The sequence below is a fragment of the Elephas maximus genome, chromosome 25, assembly GCF_024166365.1.
Source record: "Elephas maximus indicus isolate mEleMax1 chromosome 25, mEleMax1 primary haplotype, whole genome shotgun sequence".
NCBI classification, from domain to species: Eukaryota; Metazoa; Chordata; class Mammalia; order Proboscidea; family Elephantidae; genus Elephas; species Elephas maximus.
Window position 1 is genome coordinate 5,941,895 of NC_064843.1, and position 23,451 is coordinate 5,965,345.

The window sequence follows — 23,451 nt, forward strand, 5'->3', positions numbered from 1 at the left end:
CTAGTCTCCTCTGCCTCTTCCGCCATGTTATCTGTACTTTGTCATGCACAGAGCAGCTGTCACTGGCCCGCCTTCGTTTTAGGACTAGATGTACACGAGTGCTCAGGCCCTGCTGGCTGTTCCCCTGCCGTCTCTCAGTTGGGTGAAGCTCATCCCTTGTGGGCTCCTTGGGCTGGGCGAATGGGTGCCGAGGCCCCCAAGGCTGTGTATGGTGAGGCAGCTTTTGTGTAGTCGTGACGTGAAGGGCAGCTTGGGTAGATATCAAATCCTTGGTTCACGCTTTCATTAAGTTTATTTTTTTAAATGCTATTTCATTGTTGCCTTGCTTTATATGTTTGTTTTGAAAAGCTTGGTGCCAGCCTCTTTTACAAGGCTGTGTCTCAGAGTTGATTGTTTTGGGTTCATGTTCCCAGGTACCCACTCGGCCCTTTCAGTGTGTAGGTTTTGGACTTTTTTTCTATTTCTGGAAAGTTTTCTTGGATTATAGTTTAAATATTAGCTTTGCTCCATTGTTTTATTTGTCTTCTTCAGGGGCTCTGATCATGTGAATAGTAGTAGTCCTTCTTTCCACCACTGCCTGTCTGTTTGCCGTCTGATGCTGGAAGCTAAGCCACCAGTATTTCAGATCAGGGTTACCCGTGGCGGACAGGTTTCAGTGGAGCTTCCAGACTAAGACAGACTAGGAAGAAAGGCCTGGTGATCTACATCTGAAAAACAGCCAACGAAAACCCTAAGTCTGTGTTTGAAGCATTAACACCATAGTCTTGTAGGACATCTATGTCAACTGGCATAGTGTAGTTCATAAAGTTGTGTTCTGCTTAGTTTGGTGAGTTGTATCTGGGGTTGTAAAAGCTTGTGAGCAGCCATCTAAGATACAGTCATTGGTCTTTTCTTGTCTGGAGCAAAAGAAAAAGAAGAAAACCAACAGTCAATGAAGAAACTAGTCTACGGGACAAATAGTCTTCACGAACCGTGGCCTCATCTACCTTGAGACCAGAACTAGATGGCGCCTGGCTACTGCTACCCACCATTCTAATCAGAGCCACAGTAGATGGACCCCAATAGATAAGAGAAGAATGTGGAACAGGACCTCAAATTCCTTAAAAAGAAAAACATAACAAAACAAAAAAAACTGGATGTACTGAACTGGTTGAGACTGGAGAACTCCCGAGACTGTTGCCCTGAGATACTCTTCAAACCTTGAACCAAAACTTAACCTCCGAAATCACCGTGTAGCTAAATAACAGATTGGCTCAAAACATAATGTCTATCCCCTATAAGTACTGTGCTTTTTAAAAAAATCACCTATATGAGACCAAATGGTCAACAATGAGTTTAAAACAAAGATGAGAAAGTAAGGGGCAGGGACACCAGATTAATAGAAACAGAACAACCCAAACAAAAATTATGAGAATGTTCACACATTGTGAAGAGTGTAACCAATGTTACTGAACAGTATTACTGAAATTGTCGAATGAGAACTCAAACTGCTGTGTAAACCTTCACCGAAAATACAGTATTACTAAAAAGAAAAAAAAAAAAACAAACCTATGCTCGCAGTAGCGCTGGAAGATGGCGCAGGACTGGCAGAGTTTCACTGTGTTGTCCGTGAGGTCACCGTGAGTCAGAGCCACAACATTTCTTTTTTGCTTGCTTTCCATTTCTGCTCTGTTTTCTCTGGCCTGTTTTACTTCTCTTGATTTTCATGCCTTCTTCGGTGCACCTTATTAACTTTTTATTTGAGTCTTTTCTCCCCTTGCTGTTGTTAGGTGCTGTCAAGTCGCTTCCAATTCAAAGCGACCCTATATACCACAGAATGAAACACTGCCTGGTCCTGTGCCATCCTCACAATCGTTGTTATGCTTGAGCTCATGTGGCAGCCACTGTGTCAGTCCATCTTGTTGAGTGTCTTAGCCTTTTTTGCTGACCGTCTACTTTACCAAGCATGATGAACTTCTCCAGGGAGTGATCCCTCCTGACAGCATGTCCAGAGTATGTAAGGCGCAGTCTCGCCATCCTTGCTTCTAAGGAACATTCTGGTTGTACTTCTTCCAAGACAGATTTGTTTGTTCTTTTGGCAGTCCACAGTGTATTCAGTATTCTTTGCCAACACCACAATTCAAAGGCGTCAACTCTTCTTCGGTCTTCCTTATTCATTGTCCAGCTTTCACATGCATATGATGCAATTGAAAACACCATGCCTTGGGTCAGGTGCACCTTAGTCTTCAGGGTGACATTTTTGCTCTTCAACACTTTAAAGAGGTCCTTTGCAGCAGATTTACCCAATGCAATGAGTTGTTTGATAAGTGTTGATTGTGGATCCAAGTAAAATGAAATCCTTGACAACTTCAATCTTTTCTCCGTTTATCATGATGTTGCTCATTGGCCCAGTTGTGAGGATTTTTGTTTTCTTTATGTTGAGGTGCAATGCATACTGAAGGCTGTGGTCTTTGATCTTCATCAGTAAGTGCTTCAAGTCCCCTTCACTTTCAGCAAGCAAGGTTGTGTCATCTGCATAATGCAGGTTGTTAATGAGTCTTCCTCCAATCCTGATGCCCCATTCTTCTTCATATAGTCCAGCTTCTCGGATTATTTGCTCAGCATAAAAAAAAAAAATACAGATTGATTAAGTATGGTGAAAGGATACAACCCTGACGCACACCTTTCCTGATTTTAAACCACTCAGTATCCCCTTGTTCTGTCTGAATAACTGTCTCTTGATCTATGCAAAGGTTCCTCGTGAGCACAATTAAGTGTTCTGGAATTCCCATTCCCATTCTTCGCAATATCTTTCATAATTCATTACAGTCCACACAGTCGAATGCCTTTGCATAGTCAATAAAACAGAGGTAAACACCCTTCTGGTATTCTCTGCTTTCTCCCTTATATTCATTTCTGAGATAATTTTGTTTTTTCCTACCATTTCTTTCTTGAGTTCAAGAGCTCTCTTATTCTTTCTGGGTTTGTTTTGTCTGCTTCTCCTAGTTTTTGAGTCAAGGTGGTTTTTCATCTCCTCACATTAAATCTATTTTGGTTTGTTTGGGGCACTGCCTTGGTTTCCTTCTCTTCCTCTGGGGTGACTCTACCTTGGTTGGTGGGTGTGGAATTTCAGTTGGAGCAGCTCTTAGGGGATGACCTTTGAGGCCTTGGGTGTTTCACAGGATTATTGGGTCAATGGTGCCCTCTTCTGGCAGCATTGGGAAGTCTGGGTGGTTTAGCGGGTACTGTTAATTTTGGTGTTTTGGGGAAGGGGTCCTGTGTCCTCTGGTTTTGAGGCTCTCTTTCTTCTGCAGGGCTCTGAATGTCCCCTTTTGCCGCCAGTTGCCTTTTTTTCCCCCCAGAGGCTGTGTGTTTGAAGACCGTCCCTTCCCCGGGGTCCACGCCCTGGCTACCTCGCAGTTTTCAGGCTTGGGTGGACGTGGCCTTCCCAACAGTGGGCTGGACTGGCCCCAGCACCTCATAGCGCCCCCATCTTCCTGCCCTGGGTTTTCTCAGTCCTCCTCGGTCACATGCCTGGCGGCGGTGGGAGATGGAGGGTATGCAGAGCACCCATACTGGGAGATGGGCACTGGGGGCCGCCACTGTCTTCAGCTTCGTAAAACTGATGTTCATTTTCTCAAGCCGAGCACCTGCGAGTTTTTAACACTGTTGTTATTCTCTAAGATGTGCACCGTTATCTGTGTGCTGCTCATGTTTCCTGGGCGCTGAGGGAGCAGAGGGGGTGTAAGCGAGGTTTGAAGACTGTGCCTGTGTGAGGAGAACCGCGATGACCACTGGGCACTTGTCTGCTGTGAGCCACAGCCTGTGTGGGTCCTAGGTCGACACTCTGTCCCTGACGAAGCAAGCAGGCGATCAGGGATGCCCACTCGCCCAAGGGACCGCCGTCCTGCTCTCCAGGGCTGCACGGGTGTGGGTGTGGGCGTTGGCGTGGGTGTGGGTATGGGCATGGGCGTGGGCATGGCTGTGGGTGTGGGCGTGAGTGTGGTGCTCGCAGGCCTCAGCCCACTGCTTAGACTAAGGAACGTGGCTGATGCTCGGGCCTGCTTTTGGCGAGTGCTCATAGGAAGCACAGGGAGCCAGGCACCCTTCCATCAGCAGACTCCCCAGGGGCCACCTCTGCTGCTACCAAGGACATTTCTGTTGGACACAGTGGTGTCACCTCGGGTGAACGTGAACCTTCCAACGGCCCGTGAGGGACAGTGACTGTTCCCATTTGGGTTTTACCTCAAGTGTTCCTAGCATGTCAGAGGTTTTGAGGTATTTCTGACAGTTGACAGATGGGCCTCCTCAGAAACAGCCACCTCCTTTGGCTTCATCCTGTCAGCAGGCTCTGACAAGGCAAGCGTTTGCAGCACCATTTTACAGATGGGAACCAGTGCTCAGACAGCTAACACGATTTGTCAAAGTCACCTTTTTATTTTTGATGCCAATGTCTGCACTTAAAAAAAACCCTTGTTGGAGTTTTTTTTTTAATTCTTAAAAACTTTTTATTATTAAAAGTTCAAACACAAAACTAGTGAGGATGGTATAGTAAATTTCTGTGTGCCCAGCAGTTCTCCTCCTAGGTTTACACCTAAGAGCCTTTGAAAGCAGAGACTCAGACACACACGTACACCAGAGTTCACTGCAGCACCGTGCAAAACGGCCAAAAGGTGGACACAACCCAAGTGTCAGTCAGTGGATAATGCAGGGTGTACATACCTGCGATGGAATGTGGGTAACGCGGTGTGTACATACCTAGGATGGAATGTGGGTGAGGCAGGGTGTACATACCTGTGATGGAGCATGGGCGACACAGCGTGTACATACCTAGGATGGAATGTGGGTGACGTAGCGTGTACGTACCTGCGATGGAACGTGGGTGACGCAGTGTGTACGTACCTGCGATGGAACGTGGGCGACGCAGTGTGTACGTACCTGCAATGGAATGTGGGTGACGCAGTGTGTACATGCCTAGGATGGAATGTGGGTGACGCAGTGTGTACATGCCTACAGAGGAATACGGGTGACGCAGTGTGTACATGCCTAGGATGGAATGTGGGTGACGCAGTGTGTACATGCCTACAAAGGAATACGGGTGACGCAGGGTGTACATGCCTACAGAGGAATACGGGTGACGCAGGGTGTACATGCCTACAAAGGAATACGGGTGACGCAGGGTGTACATGCCTACGGTGGAACGTTCCTCAGCCACAAAGAGGAATGAAGTTCTGATACATGCTGTGACATGGACAAACCGCACAAACATCATGCTGAGTGAACTCAGTCACAAAAGGACAGATACTGTGTGATCCCCCTCCCCCGGTAGGAAACATCTAGAAGAGGCAAATGCCCAGAGATAGACAGTCTGGCAGTGGCCACCAGGGGCTGAGGGGATGGGAACCTGAGTCTCTGCAAAAGGGGCCCTGGGCTCCTGTTGGAGGCAATTGAGACTTTCGGGAACGGGTAGTGGTGATGGTAACACAACGCGGTGAATGTGAGTAACGTCACTGAGTTGTGCCCTTAGAAACGGTTCACATGGCAAACCTTTGTCATGTGTGTTTCACTACAATTAAACAGCAAATTCCCATGTGCCCACCACCCAGTGCCAGCAGCAGGCATCATTTTGCAAGTTTTTCAACTTCCTTTAAAAATAAGAAATCCTTGAGTCCTAGCGTGCAGATTTCCTGGAATTTAAATTTTATTCTTTGAGGCCTCCCAGGGTCTGATGCTGCGCCAGTGTCTTCTGTGGTCATCAAGGCGAGCGGGATCCATGCCTGTCTCTCCCAGCACCAAGGATACTTCTGTCCCAGTGATCAGCATTTACGGGGCTTCTCCCTGAGGCCTCGTGCCTGAGTGCTGTGACCCTCGGCCGTGGGCCCTGCCTCCCTGCTAGCCTCCAGCTGTGGGCACATTCAGCACATGTTTTGCATAAACCTAGAGAGCGACACAGTCACTAACACTTGAGGTTCTTGATGGTCATCTGGTGCTGGCTGGGGGCCGAGTGTCACGTTCCCACTCTACCCTGAAGTGAAGGCGTGGGTGGCCTCTTACACAAGCAGCCGTGTGGTCACAGGAAGACTGTGCCCTTGGAGCCCCTTGTCTGGGGAGAGATGGACAGAGCTGGAGCTAGCCCCTGTCACTAGGTCAGCAGTGTCAAGTAGGACAGACCTGAGCACAGGCTGGTGTTTAGATTTAAGAGTAATTACGCTGTGTTCACAAAGCCCAGAGAACCACGAGGAATTAACAGCGTCTCCCCAACCTGGACCACACAGTCTAGTCTGGATCCCACGGTCAAGGCTAGGGCTAGTGCAGCCTGGAGGCTGTGCCTGCCCTGGACCTCTTGTATACAGCATTGGCCTGTGTTCGGCTTAGGTGTTTTGCCTTAATTTTGATTAGAAACCACACCTTAGATTTTGAGCCTGAGGCAGCATCTCACCCTGTTTTAGGAGTTGAACTGTTTAGAAACAGTTACTATGATCCAGAATTCGTAGAAAATGTCACAGATGTTTTAGGTGGGTTATTCCGTCAGTGCCGTATAAGGACCCCTGGTGTCCTCGTGGCCCTGCAGTCTGGCTGCACTGGTCTGTAACCATGCAGTCTGTAGCGAGTGTGGGAAGTGCAGCCCGGCCACAGGTCACCCCACGTCAGTGCCAAACAGAGGGTCGGGTGCTCGGGCCCGGGGCATCTTCACACCTAGGTACCATCTGTTCTCAGGATCTTAACGCCTTGGTTGTGGAAAAATGAAGTCTGTGACCTGACCCCATGGGAGAAGCAGCAGCCCTGTCCCCCCACGGTCATAGCCTTCTCTCCCAACTCCCGCTGGGGCACCCAGCGTGCAGTCCTCAGGGACGCCTGGTGGCCTTGAGATGTTCTGTGGAGAGAGGACCCATGTCCCCTGGTGCCTTTAACCACTTAGTGTCCGCACAGCCTGGCTTCCTTTACACTCAGAACCCCTTGAAGGCTGCTGTGAAGGCTGAGCGACACCTGGCCTCCAAAACCTAAGCTGTTTTTCAGACAAGAAAAGCGGCCCAAAGTGAGCAGTGGCGCTGTCTGAAGGAGTGACCAAGGCAGTGAAGGGGCCTGAAGGGGTGACATGTTCTTTGCATCTCGTATTTGTGAAGAAAGTGTCCCAAGACGCGTGTGTGCCTTAGAGGCAGAGAGAGCTGCGGCCAGATCCTAGGCCTCACGAAGAGCCAGGGGAGCGGGGCGCGGTGGGCCTCCCCTGCCACCTGCTGGCCAGACTACCTTGCCATTCTTCCCACAGGCCAGTCGCTTCCTGGGCCACCAGCCCGGGGTCTGTCCATCTTGGGCACTGTCCATCCTGGGGCCTGTCCGGCCTGGGCTCTGTCCCAGGGTCTGTCCTGCCTGAGTCTGTCTGGCCTGGGGTCTGTCCATCCCAGGGTCTGTCTGGCCTGGGGTCTGTCCAGCGTGCCTGCTGGTAGTGTCCCAACAGTTTAACCTTTGAGAACAGGCTGTCATCGACCGTGGTGGATTTTGTGCTTAAAATGCACACGAGCACCTGCAGCCATCAGAGAACAGGTGCATAGCATTCAGTGTTTTAAAGACACAAAACCACACCCTGAATGCAGCACCAAAAGCTGCCCAGTGCGTGTTCTGTGGTTTGTGCCCAAAGAGTGTGAGACGACGGAGGTGGTGGCTGCCGCTGCCGAGAGGTGACAGACACACCTTGAAAAACCAGCCCCAGCAGCAGGTGTTTCCTCCTGGTCAGGCCAGAGGCTGACTGAGGGGGCGAGCACCTATGCCTGTCAGCCCCAGGGAGAGGCAGCTCACTCAGACCAGTGGGGTGCAGGGGAGCCCCCTCTCGGCCATGGGGTGACTGACCACTGAGCAGCGGGCTGTCCTAGCTGACTGCCAGCTCACCCAGCCCAGCTGCAGGACTCAGAGCCAGGCCTGGAGGTCGGCAAGGGGTGCTGCCACCCAGTTAGCATGGGGCCCCCTCGTCTTCACCCCAGTGGTGATCAAGCCCAGTAGCTCGAGGAGCAGGCTGCCTGGAAGGAGCCTGGGCCATGCTGGGCTTCTCAAACCTGGGGTCCGGGAGCACTTTCTTGATGACCCTCCGCAGGCAGGAGGGCCCTAAGGCAGGAGCTGGAGGCCACAGCTCAGACCCTTCCAGCCCTGGGGTGGGGCCTCCTCGCCATGGCTTCCAGCTCCACTAACCGCCCGTTTCTTCCTTTTGGCCACTAGGGATCGGGCCCTGGCACTGCAGTCCCAGGCAGCTCTGGCGTCGGAACCCCCCGACAGTTCACGCGGCAGCGGATCACGCGGGTCAACCTCAGGGACCTCATATTTTGTTTAGAAAATGAGCGCGAGACAAGCCATTCACTGCTGCTCTACAAAGCATTCCTGAAGTGACGGGAGAGCGTGGTGTTCTGATGGGGATGCCTGGGGACGTTTTTATAGATTTGCAGATTACACCTTTTTGTAACAAGCAAATGGGATATTGTTTAAAAAACAGTCACCTCTTTACAACGGAACAGTTTTCTATTCCTGTTTATAAATCAGCTCTTCAGTGTGAGAGAAAAAGCGTTCTGTAGCAGAGAGAACTCAAGGCCTGTGGATACTCTTAGAGGACAGTTCAAGCTGAGCTCATCTTTGATCGAGTGGCCTTCTTGCCAAACAAGCCATATAAAAGACTGCTGGGGCTGCCGTCCGTCAGCGCGTAGCCATGTCCACGTCACGTGTGCGTTTGGTTCGTTCCACCTAACTTCCGACATAGGCACAGTCTACAGCCCGTGACCTCATCTCATGTGTTTTATTTTTGTAAGAGTCAGTTGGCAAAGCACACTGACGTTTTTAGACTCTTTATCCCCCTCCCTGGCCCCCTCCCGTCCACCCTTCTCCAGGAATCCACGACCCATTGCCTCGACTGTATCACCTTCCCACCCCGTGCGCACTGTCAGCCTCTGTACAAAGGCATTGATTTGCTATTGTTTGTAAAGCTGTAAAGTTAAAAGAGATGACCTTTTCAGCATAAATATATTTTACTTGCACTGTGTTTTTTAGCTCAAAGTGAAAGCTTAGATGAAATAAAATCAGAGTTGAGAAGAATCATCAGACGACTGTTTCTCAGTGTGAATCAAGTGTTGAAAAATGGTTGGTGTATTTTGTCAGTAATTGTACATAATCTCTGGCACCTGACATAAGAATGGTGACCTGAACGATAATTATTTTGCTACAAGACTGTATGCAAGCTGTGGGCCCACTTTACAGACGCCCAGAGCAAAGCCCTTCTTTGTACCTATTTTTTTATTACAAATATACTAATTGGTTCTTTATATTTTCAGAGGTTATTGTATTAAATTGTCTATTGATAGTACTTTTATGACTGTAAATACTCTGGCCTTGTTCGTGGAATTTCTCACGCTCGACTTGAGCGCGCGTGACGGAGTGCTGACCAGTATTTTTTATCAACGCCTGAAAACTGTTACGCCTTTTATTTTGTCTTTTAGGAAATCCCTGTCTTTCCATTTTTTCATGTAAATTTTGCACAGTTACTTGTTCATATGTAAATATTTTACTTTCAAAAATGAAGTTTTTAATCGCTATTGTTTTATATAGGATTGAAAGAAAATTAACTCCTTTATTAAAAACAAATCTATCTGTATTTGTTTTGCCTGTTTTTCCTTGTGCTCCAGCTGTAGATTGCCCTGCCCGAGGCTCCCATCAGGTTCCGCGGAGGGTTGGTTTACGACCTTCTTGTTAGGACCAGCAGTCAGAGCCGGGGAGTGGAGCACGGGTCCTTTTACTTCCTGGACGGACGCTCTTATGGGCAGAGCCAGGGTGGGCTTTGCCATGTCTGCAGCCGACTGCTGACCTGCACCTTCCCATGCCACTGGCTGCCTCTATTGGGGGAGCGCCCCGGCTCTGGACCCCACATGCTGTGCTGTGTGTGCTGGCTCTGTCCCTGGGGACAAGCGGGGGCACCGCTGGGGAGGGGGGCGGCGAGCCTGGGGTGGGCCCTCCTTGGAGGGACTTCACACAGCAGCACACTGGGGGGCCCCACCCTGGGTAACCCCCGCCCCCCGGCTCCACAGTGACAGAGTGTGGCATTGGCTGTGATGAGCCACAGCTCCTGATGGGCTGCTCATCTGGGCTCAGTGCCTAAATTCACACCGACACCAACACCCTGTTTTCGTGCGTCCAGAGTGCCGACCACTGGTGTAGCTGGAGCTGGTTCCCAGTTTCCACATTTGCTCTGACACTTGAACAGATCTCCTGAAGTAGGTCTGTCTTGTCGGAAAACAGCTCTCATTTGGATAACTGCGATGCTGGAGGATGGAAGAAACGCACCCTAAATTGGAGAGCTTTAGCAGAAGTGCTAAAACCATTTGCTGTGGAGTTGACTCCGACTCACAGTGACCCCCTGGGTGTCAGAGTAGACTGCGCTCCATAAGGATTGCACTAGCTGATTTTTCAGAAGTAGAGCAGCAGGGCCCTCTTCCAAGGCATCTCTGGGTGGACTTGAACCTCCAACCTTTCGGTTAGCAGCTGAGTGCTTAACTGTTTGCACCACCCAGGGACTCCAGCAGAAGTACTAGAGAAGTACTAAACCAAACCAAACCTGTTGCCACAAGCTGATTCCGACTCCTAGCGACCCTAAAGGACAGGGTTTCCAAGGAGCGGCTGGTGGATTCAAACTGCCAACCTTTTGGTTAGCAGCTGAGCTCTTAACCGCTGCACCACCGGGGCTCTGGAGGAGTCCTTAAGGGCCCCAGTCTCCAGCCTCCCTGTGCATGAATATGCTCAAGCAATTGATTGTCGCCATGCTTAGTTTTCGGCCTAAAATCACTTAGTTGTGTCAGGGAAGGAAGTTGGACTTGAATTTCCACAGGTGTGACAGATTCACTTCAGCTCTTTGTGTTCCTGCTGGGCCCAGTCCGCCTGCCCTCGGGACATGGCCTTGAGTCCTGCACTCAGGTGGAGCTGCCTCAAAGTGGAGGCTTGCCAGCGGACGCTCTTCACAGGCATGGTCCTTGGTTTTCTCTGGTAAGACCCTCAGTTGCCCTTCAGTCTCACACCACCACACATTATTGCCCTAAACCCATTTTGGTTATCTGCAGGCCCTGGGGCAGAGGCAGTGTAACAGTGCCTCTCCTGGCGTGAACAGGCCAGGTACAGGACAAGGGTGTCTGCTTTCACCGCTTCTAGTCACCGCTGTGTGAGGAATTCCAGTCGGGCAAAAACAAGAAATAAACTATAACATTTGAAAAGGAAGAAAGTGTAAATAAAAAATTCACAGATAACATGATTGTGTACATAGAAAATCCAAAAGAATCTACAAACATTAATGAGACTGATGATAAGTGAATATCACAAGGTTACAGGATACAAAGTTAATACCCAGAATCTATTGTAATTCTCTGTAATAACAATGAACAACTAGAAAAAAAAAAAAAGGTGGGGGGATATCATTAACAGTAGCACTAAAACCCCCAAATACCTAGGAATAAATTTAATGAAAGATGTATAAACCCCCTACACTGAAAGAGAAAGAAATTAAAGGAGACCTAAATGAATGGAAAAATACCCCATATCCATGGCTTGGAAGACTCATATTCATTAAGATACAGGTTCTGCTCAAGTTGATGCATAGATTTAATGCCATCCCAATCAGAATCCCAGTAGGATTTTCGTAGAAAGTGATGATCTGAGTTCAAAAATCCACATGGAAATGCAGAAGACTTAGACTTGCCAAGAAAATCTGGAACGAAACCCCAGCACTTATACTCCCAGGTTTCAAGACTGACTTTAAGGCTGCGGTAATGAAAACAGCTTGGCTCTGGTATAAGGATGGACTTACATCAATGGAACAGAACAGAGCCCAGAAATGGGTCCACACGTGTGGTCAACTGATGTTTGACAAAGGGGTCTGTGACTCAGTGGGGGAAGGAAGCCTGCTGGTGCCCTGGATGGCCGATGGGGTGAGAGTGAACCTCCACGCCATCCTTGCTCCACACACACAAGTTAATTCAAGCTGGAGCACAAACATAAGGATGGGAGCTAAAACAATAAAGCTTCTAGAAGAAAACAGAAGAAGATCTTCATGACCTGGATGGAAAAGGACTTCTAAGGATACGGAAGGCACAGCCTGTAGAGAAAAAATGACAAGTCAGGTGTCAAACTTGGAAACTTATGCTTATTATGAGTTTTCACTTTATGAAAGTGAAGACTGGGAGAGAACATTTGAGATGTGTGCACCTGCTAGAGGACTTGTATCCAGGATGTATAAAGAATTCCACAACTAGTATTAAAAAGACAAATAACCCAACTAAAAAAACTTGAACAAGTACTGTATCATAAAGAGATAGAGGTGGCCAGTGAGTCAATGAGAAGGTGCTCATCATGATTAGTTATCAGAGAAATGCAAATTGAAACCACAGGGAGATTCCACTACGCGCCCACCATAACAGCTTGAATTAGAAGACCGATACCACCAAATGTTGGTGGCGATGTGGAGCAACTGGAACTTTTATCCATTGCTGGCCTATGTGTAACACAGTGCTAACACTTTGGAAAACAATTTCATACTTTCTAATAAAATATATACCTACCATATGGCCCTGCGATTCCACTCCAAAGTATTTACTCGAGAGAGGAATACCTTTGTCTATCAAAAGACTTCTACAATAATGTTTACAGTGGTATTATTCACTGATGGAAAAAAAAATGGAAATGACCAAATGTCCATCAACAGGTGAACGGATAGATGAATACAACCAGAATGTTCCTTAGAAGCAAGGATGGCGAGACTCCGGCTTACTTACTTCGGGCATGTCATCGGGAAAGACCAGGTTGAAAAGGACACCATGTTGGGTAAAGGGTCAACAAAAATAAGGGAAACCCTCCATTAGGTGGACTGATACAACAGCCACAATGGACTCAGCATGACAGTAATCATGAAGATGGTGCAGGACCAGGCAACATTTCGTTTTATTATACGTGGCGTCGTTAGGAATCGGAGCCAGCCTGACGGCACCTACCAACAATTCATTCGACAGAATATTACCCAGGAATCAAACGGGATGAACTGCTGATACACTCAACAACGCAGATGAATCTCACAAGAATTACGCTAAGTGAAGAAGCTAGACAGGAAAGTCTATGCTCCCTAGGATGGCGTTTGTGCAAAGTCTGAGAACAGGTAAAACTATGGTGGCAGGAGTCAGGTGTGATCACACTGGAAGGCGCTTGAGGAAACCTTTGGGGTGAGGGAAACATTCTGTCCCGATCTGGGTAGTGGTCACGTAGACGTACAGAACTGGAGGTCAAGTTGATGGTTACATGTGTGCATTTTAACCTGTGTAAATTGTACCTAATAAAGTATGGGACGGGGAGAGATTAGCCTGGGATCCCCCTGGGCTGGAGCGCAGCCCACCTGAGCAGGTCATCTCACCTGGAGCCTCTGATCTGTGCTCAGGAGATGAGGCCTGTAAATGGCCTGGGGCCTGTGTCCTAAGTACGTGATTGGCTACTGGCTGCTGCTGCTTCCTCCTCCTCCTCCTCCTCAGGATAACAGACCTCAGTTATCTCTAGCTTGGCTAGTTGTCTGTCGGGCTGTGGTCTTCACCCAGCCTTCCCTGGACAGTCGAGTCTGCAGAGCATCTGTTCTTTAGCCTCATGTTCTGTGTGTGTGTCTGAGGAGCCTCGGGGACCCAGCTGAGGCCCCTGGAGCCTTAGTACCTCGCACACAGCAAGCACTCAGCCAGTGCATGCTCTGGGTGTTCACGGTGGTGGGTGTGCTGTCAGAAAGACCCCACGCCCCACATGGCCTTTCCACATCCCCTGCCCATCGATAGGCCAAGCATCTTGTCCCCGTAGCATCTCCCTTTCCTCTTGACGGGGTTGGCACGGGCCCACGGACACAGGCCCACCCAGGAAAGGGATGCCCAGGGGACTTTGGGGAGACAGGGCTATGTCAAATGCACCTGCTGCTTGTCGCTTGCTAGGGGGGAGGTGCTGACGAGCCACCCGACCCGTGCTCTGGGAGCTCCAGCTTCAGAGGAGTCGAGTGTGGCCTCGGGCTCTGACGAGTGTTAAGTCCCTGGAAAAAGGCCCTGAGAGGGTGTAGTGGTGGGCTTCAAGCTGAGGGGCCAAAGGGGCAGACCCAAGGCTGGGGGCACAGGTGGGCAGGAGATCCCGTGTGCGAGTGGAGTCAGGAAGCTGGGGCCAGAGCCACGAGTCTGCCTTTGAGACTGAGGGGTGGACGCTTGGGGTCTGGGGGCCAAGTGACAGTGAGGAGCTCCTACGGCCCGCTGTGCCTTGCCCTCCTCCCCCACATCGTGGAAAGGGGACGTTCTGGGGAACCTGGCTCTGGGCCTGACACCAACCCCGCCCATGGGTCCCCCATCGGGGCCCGGAATACAGGCGTGGGCAGTGCTCCGGCACCCCCATCAGTCAAAGGAGCAGCACGGGGGGGACAGCCCACCCTGGCTGGGCCGCTGGCAGAGGCTGGGGCATCACAGTGAACCCCATGAGGGCCTGGCTCTCGGAGGAAAAACGCACATGGGTAGGAAGGGATGGATGGCTGAGCTGCACAGGGAGCAGAGGGGACGGGGGGTTCACTGCATGGACAGGAGGGGACGGCTGAGCAGCATGGGGAGCAGAGGGGATGGGGGTTCACTGCATGGACAGGAGGGGACAGAGGATGGGGGATTCATTGCATGGGTGGGAGGGGACAGAGGGGACGGGGGGTTCACCGCACGGGCAGGAGGGGGATGGCTGAGCCACATGGGAGACAGAGGGGGCAGGGGGTTCACTGCATTGACATGAGGGGACAGGGGACGGGGTGCTCACTGCACCGGCAGGAGGGGATGGCTGAGCCGCACGGGGGGCAGAGGGGTCGCTGGGTTCAGTGCCGTTAGAGGTGAGTGTGCCGGCGGGGAGGAGACAGGCCCCCTAGGGAGGCATACCCCACCAGGAAATCTTCAACAGGAGGGACAGGATGAGTATCTTCTTCTGGCCACGAGGGGGAACAGGGAGCAGTTTTACCGTCCAGCCTCGAACAACTCAAAACCAGACAAAATGTGGGGAAACTAGTGTCAGATACCAGACAGCAGACAGCATAGGGTGGTGCCCCTAAGAGAGGAAAACAAATGAGGGGAGCCCCCTTACTGCCCAGCAGGAACACCCAGGGAGGGAGCAGGGAGGGGGTCTCCTGAGCTGAAGAAACGAGTTCAGAGGTCAAAGGCAGCCGTCAGGGGGAGCTGCACGAGCCCCAGGGCCTGTAAATGGCTCCCTGAGTCTCCAACAGAGACTAGCCAGTCCAGGCACGTGAAGACACGGGGGCTGGGAAGACCCCCAAGAGTATCAGCTGGACAATCCCTGGAGCTCACACAGGACCAAATTATCTCCAAGTACTTTAATAGCCCCCCAGAATAAAGTTCCCAAGTATTTAATGGAATACAAAACCCTTCAGCACTCACCAACATAAGCTTTGCAGTGTCTGAAATTCAATAAAAATCACCAGGTGCAACCATGGCCTCAACTACCCTGAGAACAGAAGAACTAGATGGTGCCCAGCTACCACTACCCACTGTTCTAATCAGGTTAACAGATAGACCCTGATAGAGTGGGAGAAAAATGTGGAACAGAACATCAAATTCCTAAAAAATAAAAACAAAAAAAAAGCCCAGACCTACTGGACTGGTTGAGACTGGAGGACTTCCTGAGACTATTTCCCTGAGATACCCTTCAAACCTTGAAACTAATCCCTGAGGTCATCTTGTAGCTAAATAACAGATTGGCTAAAAAAATAATATCACGCATAAGTACTGTGCTTCTTTAAAAAAAAAGCCACCTATATGAGACCAAACGGCCAACAATGACTTTAAAACAAAGATGAGAAGGTAAGGGGGGAGGGAAACTAGATTAATGAAAATGGAACAACCAGAGCAGAAATAACGAGAATGCGCACACATTGCAAAGAACGTAACCAATGTCACTGAATGACGCGCGTGGAAATTATTGGATGGGAACCTAAACTGCTGTGTAAAGTGTCACTGAACACAGAATAAAACATTAAAAAATTACCACGTATGTGAAGGAGCAGGAAAATATGATCCACCCATACCCACTGAGTGGATTCCAACTCACAGTGACCCTATAGGACAGCAGAACTGCCCCATGGGGTTTCCAAGGAGTGGCTGGTAGATTCAAACTCTCCACTTTTGGGTTATCAGCCTGAGCTCATAACCACTGTGTCACCAGGGCTCCTACAGTGAAGAAAGAAAAAAAAAAAAAAATCAATGGAAGCAAATCCAGAAATGACCCAGATGACAGAATTAGTAGACAAGGGTGTTGAAACAGTGGCTGTAAATGTTCTCCAAGTGTGCAAGGTAGCTGGAAACATGGTCATGTTCAGGAGAGACGTGGACGATGACACACAAACACTCACACACACACAATCAGACTTTCAGAGATGAAAAACAGAGTGTTGGAGACAAAAATACATTGGATGGGACTGACAGTAGACTGGACATTACAGAGAGTGATGCACCTGACTGCTAACCTAAGGGTTGGCAGTTCGAGTCCACTTAGTGGCTCCATGGGAGAAAGGCCTGGTGATTTGTGTCTGTTAAGATTACAGCCAAGAAAACCCTACGGAGCAGTTCTACTCCGTAACACACGGTGTTGCCAGGAGTCGGAATCGACTCGACAGGAACTAACAACACCGTTAACATTGCCGAAGAAAAGATCAGTGAACTTAAAGATGTAGCAATGGAAACTACCCAAAATAAAGTAGAGGAAAAACACTGAGCATCAGTGGGATCTGGGGCATCACCAAGCTGCCCAGCATGCCTGAGACTATAGTCCTAAAGGGGGGGAGGGCAGAAAAAATTGGAAGAAATAATGGCCAAAAAGCTTACAGATTTGATGAAAGCGGTAAACTCCACAAACCCAAGGCAGATGAAGCACCCAGGCACAAGTGTGGAAGTCATACGTACGGCAAGGATAGCATGGAGGCCAGGAAGGGATATGGGGGTGCACCATGGAAAGCTCTCGTGCTGTCCGTGCCATGGTATAGTACTGCGTGAAACAGAGTGTCATAGTGAAAGACAGATACGACAAACCCCGGCGCAATCACTGAAACACAACGGAGTTAAAGCTAGTAAGCCAACAAGGGAGAAAAATGAAATCATGAAAAATACCGCATTAAACCAAAAGAAGGCAGACAAGCAAAGAATAGAGAACTGATGGGGCAAGTGGAAAACAAGCCACAAGATGGTAGACTTAAATCCAACAAGATCCGTAATGACAGTAATTTGAACACCTGTGGTCAGCCAAACAATGCCCACCCCCAAGATACCTGTGTCCTAATCCCCAGGACCTGTGGACATGTTGGGTTACACGCCCAAGGGGAAGTATGGTTGCCAGTCAGCTGACCTGAAAACAGATTATTCTGGGTTATCTGGGTGTACCCAATGTGATCACCAGGGTCCTTAAAAGTGAAAAAGAAAGGCAAGAGGGACAACCAGAAAGACAACAGCGTGAGAGAGACCTGACCAGGCGTTGCCGGCTTTGAAGACAGAGGCCATGAGCCAAGGAATGTGAGCAGCCTCTAGACCCTACAAAAGGCAAAGGGATTTTCCTGCAGAGCCTCCAGAAGGAACGCAGCCCTGCAGGCCCCTTGATTTTGGCCCAGTGAGAGTTTCTACTGTTCTAACCCGCTGTATTTGTTGTAATTTGTCACAGCAGCAATGAAAAAACATACCAAACCCAAACCAAAAGGCAAAGATTGTCAGATTGGACTACAAACAAACTAAGACTCAGCTACACTGTCTATAAGAAACCCATATTAAAGGTGGAAAAAGACACCTATGCTAACGCTCTGGACTACACGAAGCAGAATGCGGCATCGGGATTGGAGGAAGACTCATTAACAACCTGCATTATGCAGATGACACAGCCTTGCTTGCTGAAAGTGAAGAGGACTTGAAGCACTTCCTAATGAAGATCAAAGACCACAGCCTTCAGTATGGATAGCACCTCAACATAAAGAAAACAAAATTTCTTACAACTGGACCAATAAGCAACATCATGATAAATATAGAAAATACTGAATTTGCCAAGGATTTCATTTTGCTTGGATCCACAATCAACGCCCACGGAAGCAGTAGTCAAGATGTGTTGCATTGGGCAAATCTGCTGCAAAAGACCTCTTTAAAGTGTTAAAAAGCAAAGGTGTCACTTTGAGGACTAAGATGTGGCTGACCCAAGCCAGGGTGTTTTCAGTTGCCTCAATGCATAAAGAAGCTGGACAGCAAATAAGGAAGACCAAAGCAGAAGTGATGCTTTTGAATTATGGTGCTGGCAAAGAATACCGAGTATAGTATGCACTGCAGAAGAATGAACACATCTCTCTTGGAACAAGTACAGCCAGAATGCTCTTTAGAAGTGAGGATGGTGAGACTGAGTCCAGTACAACGAGATGGTGCCCGGCTACCACCACTGACTGCTCTGACAGGGATCACAATAGAGCGTCCTGGAAAGAGCTAGAGAAAAACGTAGGACAAAATTCTAACTCAAAAAGAAAGACCAGACTTGCTGGCCTTACAGAGACTGGAGAAACCCTGAGAGTATAGACCCCGGACACCCTTTCAGCTAGTAACGAGGTCACTCCTGAGGTTCACCCTCCAGCCAGAGATTGAACAGGCCCATGAAACAAAACAAGACTAAAGGGGTGCACCAGCCCTGGGGCGGGGACTGGAAAGTAGGAGGGAACAGGAAAGCTGGTAATAGGGAATCCAGGGTTGAGAAGGGAGAGTGTTGACATGTCATGGGGTTGTTAACCAATGTCATACAACAATGTGTGTACTAACTATTTGATGAGAAATTAGCTTGTTCTGTAAACCTTCATCTAAAGTTCAATTAAAAAAAAAGAAGCTAAGATGGTGAGACTTTGTCTAATGTACTTTGGACACGTTATCAGAAGGGAGCAGTCCTTGGGGAAGCACATCATGCTTGGTAGAGGGTCAGCGAAAATGCGGAAGACCCTCAATAACATGGGTTGACACAGCGGCTGCAACAACGGTCTCAAGCATAGCAACGATTACGAGGATGGCGCAGGTCCAGGCAGTGTTTCATTCTGTTGTACGTGGGGTTGCTATGAGTTGGAGGTGACTTGACGGCACCTAACGACAGCAATAATGCTAATGCCAGAAGTCCCTGGGTGGCAGGAACTGTTAAGCACTTGGCTGCTAATAGAAAGGTTCGTGGTTTGAACACATCCAGAGGTGCCCTGGGAAGAAAGGCCTGGCAATCGGCTTCTGAATGGTAACAGCTTTCAAAACCCTGTAGAGCAATTCTACTCTAAACACATGAAGTGCCATAAGTCAGAACTGACTCGATGGCTCAAGTGGCCAACAAATACAAGAAGAGATGCTCGCAATCATTAGCCATTAAAAAGAGAGATGCAAATCAAACTACAATGAAATATCATCTCACCCTGGAAATAATGGCAATGACAGATTAAAAAAAAAACCAGAAAAACAACAAATGCTGGGAGGGTATGGGGAAACTGAAATTCTCACACTGCTGGTGGGATTGTAAAATGGTACAACCACTGTGGAAAATGGTATGGCACTTCCTTAAAAAGTTAGAAGTAGAAATACCTTATGATCCAGCGGAGCCCTGGTGGCACAGTGGTTAAGAGCTACGGCTGCTAACCTAAAGGTCAGCAGTTTGAATCCACCAGCTGCTCCATGGAAACCCTACTCTGTCCTACAGGGTTGCTATGAGTTGGAATTGACTGAGTGGCAGTGGGTTTGGTTTTATGATTCAGCAATTCTACTCCTAGGAATATATCCTAGAGAAATAAGAGCTGTCATAAAAATAGACATAGGCACACCCATGTTCATTGCAGCATTATTCACAATAGCAAAAAGATGGAAACAACCTAAGTGCCCAGCAACAGATGAACAGATGAACTATGGAACACACAGTGGAATTCTATACAATGTTAAAAAGAATAATGATGAATCTGGGAAACATCTCACAACATGGATGAATGTGGAGGACGTCGTTGTTGGTAGATGCCATCAAGTCAGTTCCAACTCATAGTGACCCTGTGTACCACAGAACAAGACACTGCCCGGTCCTGCGCAAACCTTACAATCATTGTTATGCTCGAGCCCATTGTTGCAGCCACTGTGTCAATCTACCTCATTGAGGGTCTTCCTGTTTTCCGCCGACCCTGTACTTTACCAAGCATGATGTTCTTCTCCAGGGACTGATCCCTCCTGACAACATGTCCAAAGTGTGTAAGACGCAGTCTAGCCATCCTTGCTTCTAAGGAACATTCTGGTTGTACTTCTTCCAAGACAGATTTGTTCGTTCTCCTGGAAGTCCATGGTATATTCAATATTCTTTGCCAACACAATTCAAAGGCATCAATTCTTCCGTCTTCCTCATTCATTGTCCAGCTTTCACATGCATATGATGTGTTTGAAAATACCACAGCTTGAGTCAGGCGCACCTTAGTCTTCAAGGTGACATCTTTGCTTTTCAAGACTTTAAAGAGGTCCTTTGCAGCAGATTTACCTAATGCAATGCGTCTTTTGATTTCTTGACTGCTACTTCCATGGCTGTTGATTGTGGATCCAAGTAAAATGAAATCCTGGACAACTTCAATCTTTTGTCCGTTTATCGTGATGTGGCTTATTGGTCCAGTTGTGAGGATTTTTGTTTTATTTTGAGGTGTAATCCATACTGAAGGCTGTGGTCTTTGATCTTCATCGCTTAGTGCCTCAAGTCCTCTTCACTTTCAGCAAGCAAGGCTGTGTCATCTGGATAACGCAGGCTATTAATGAGTCTTCCTCCAATCCTGATGCCCTGTTCTTCTTCATATTGTTTACCTTCTTGGATTATTTGCTTGGCATACAGATTGAATATGTATGGTGAAAGGATACAACCCTGATGTGCACCTTTCCTGACTTTAAACCACTCAGTATATCCCCTTGTTCTGTCCCAACAATTGCCTCTTGATCTATGTACAGGTTCCTCATGAGCCCAATTAAGTATCCGGAAATTGTCATTCTTTGTAATGTTATCCATAATTTGTTATGATTCACACGCAGTCGAATGCCTTTGCATAGTCAATAAAACACAGGTAAATAATATCCTTCTGGTATTTTCTGCTTTCAGCCAGGATCCATCTGACATCAGGAATGATATCCGTGGTTCCACGTCCTCTTCTGAATCTGGCCTGAATTTCTGGCAGTTCCCTGTTGATACACTGCTGCAGCTGGTTTTGAATGATCTTCAGCAAAATTTTGCTTGCGTGTGATATTAATGATATCGTTCGATAATTTCCACATTCGGTTGGATCAACTTTCTTGGGAATAGGCATAAATACGGGTCTCTTCCAGTCGGTTGGCTAGGTAGCTGTCTTCCGTATTTGTTGGCATAGATGAGTGGGCACTTCCAGCGCTGCATCTGTTTGTTGAAACATCTCACTTGATATTCTGTCAATTCCTGGAGCCTTGTTTTTTGCCAATGCCTTAGAGCAGCTTGGACTTCTTCCTTCAGTACCATGGGTTCCTGATCATATGCTACCTCTTGAAATGGCTAAACATCGACTAACTCTTTTTGATATAATGACTCTGTGTATTCCTTCCATCTTGTTTTGATGCTTCCTGCATCATTTAATATTTTCCCCATAGAATGCTTCACTATTGCAACTCGAGGCTTGAATTTTTTCTTCAGTTCTTTCAGCTTGAGAAACGCCAAGTGCATTTTTCCCTTTTGGTTTTCCGTTTGCAGCTCTTTGCACATGTCATTATAATACTTTGTCTCCTTGAGACGCCCTTTGAAATCTTCTGTTCAGTTCTTTTACTTCATCATTTCTTTCTTTTGCTTTAGCTGCTCGATGTTTAAAAGCAAGTTTCAGAGTCTCCTCTGACATCCATCTTGGTCTTTTCTTTCTTTCCTGTCTTTTCAATGACCTCTTAATACGGCTATTATTCAAATTTACTCACTAAACACTAAGGCCAAAGATGAAGAAATAGATTTTTATCAGCTGCAGCAGTCTGAAATTGATGGAACGTGCCATCAGGACACATTGATAATTACCGGTGATTGGAATGTGAAAGTCGGAAACAAAGAAGAAGGATCAGTAGTTGGAAAACATAGCCTTGTTGATAGAATTTTGTAAGACCAATGACTTCTTCATTGCAAATACCTTTTTTTGCCAACATAAATGGAGACTATACACATGGACCCCACCAGATGGAATGCATAGGAATCAGATCAACTATATCTGCGAAAAGAAATGATGGAAAAACTCAATATCATCAGTCAGAACAAGGCCAGGGGCTGACTGTGGAATAGACCATCAATTGCTTATATGCAAGTTCAAGTTGAAACTGAAGAAAATCACAGCAAATTCACGAGAGCCAAAGTATGACCTTGAGTATATCCCACCTGAATTTAGAGGCCATCTCAAGGAGAGATTTGACGCGTTGAACACTAAGGACCGAAGAACAGACAAGTTGTGGAATGACATCATACATGAAGAAACCAAGAGATCATTAAAAAGACAGGAAAGAAAGAAAAGACCAAAATGGATGTCAGAGGAGACTCTGAAACTGGCCCCTGAACATCAAGTAGCTAAAGCAAATGGAAGAAATGATGAAGTAAAAGAGCTGAACAGATTTCAAAGGGTGACTTGAGAAGACAAAGTAAAGTATTATAATGACACATGCAAAGGGCTGGAGTTAGAAAACCAAAAGGGAAAAGAACACGCTCAGCATTTCTCAAGCTGAAAGAACTGAAGAAAAAATTCAAAACTTGAGTTGCAATACTACGGGGAAAATATCAAACGACGCAGGAAACATCAAAAGAAGATGGAAGGAATACACGGAGTCACTACACCAAAAAGAACTGGTCTATGTTCAACCATTTCAGGAGGTAGCATATGATCAGGAACTGATGGTACTGAAGGAAGAGGTCCAAGCTGCACTGAAGGCACTGGCAAAAAAACAAAGCTCCAGGAATTGATGGAATATCAACTGAGATGTTTCAACAAACGGATGCAGCGCTGGAAGTGCTCACTCTTCTATGCCAAGAAATTTAGTAGACAGCTACCTGGCCAACTGACTGGAAGAGGTCCATGTTTATGCCTTGTCTTAGTCATCTAGTGCTACTGTAACAGAAGTGCATGGCTTTAACAAACAAGTTTATTCTCTCACAGTCTATTAGGCTAGAAGTCCAAGTTCAGGGCACCAGCTCCAGGGGAAGGGTTTCTTTGTCAGCTCTGGAGGAAGGTCCTTGTCATCAATCTTCCCCTGGACTAGCAGCTTCTCCTTGCAAGAACTCCGGGTCCAAAGGACATGCTTTGCTCCTGGTGCTGCTTTCTTGGTGATATCAGGTCCCCCTGTCTCTCTGGTCGCTTCTCTCTTTTATATCCCAGAAGAGATTGGCTCAAGACACAATCCAGCCTTGCAGATTGAG

At 47.8% G+C, this 23,451-nt stretch overlaps 1 protein-coding gene across 1 annotated transcript in view; it reads left to right on the forward strand.

Annotated features, from left to right (window-relative positions):
• TAF4 (TATA-box binding protein associated factor 4) overlaps positions 1-9,573 on the forward strand; it is a 112,283-nt gene extending 102,710 nt beyond the window's left edge. The window contains exon 16 of the mRNA XM_049870083.1: positions 8,188-9,573. Within this exon, the coding sequence (XP_049726040.1) occupies positions 8,188-8,355 (168 nt within the window). The 3' untranslated portion in view covers positions 8,356-9,573. The remainder of the gene's footprint in view (positions 1-8,187) is intronic.
• The last annotated feature ends 13,878 nt before the right edge of the window (positions 9,574-23,451 follow it).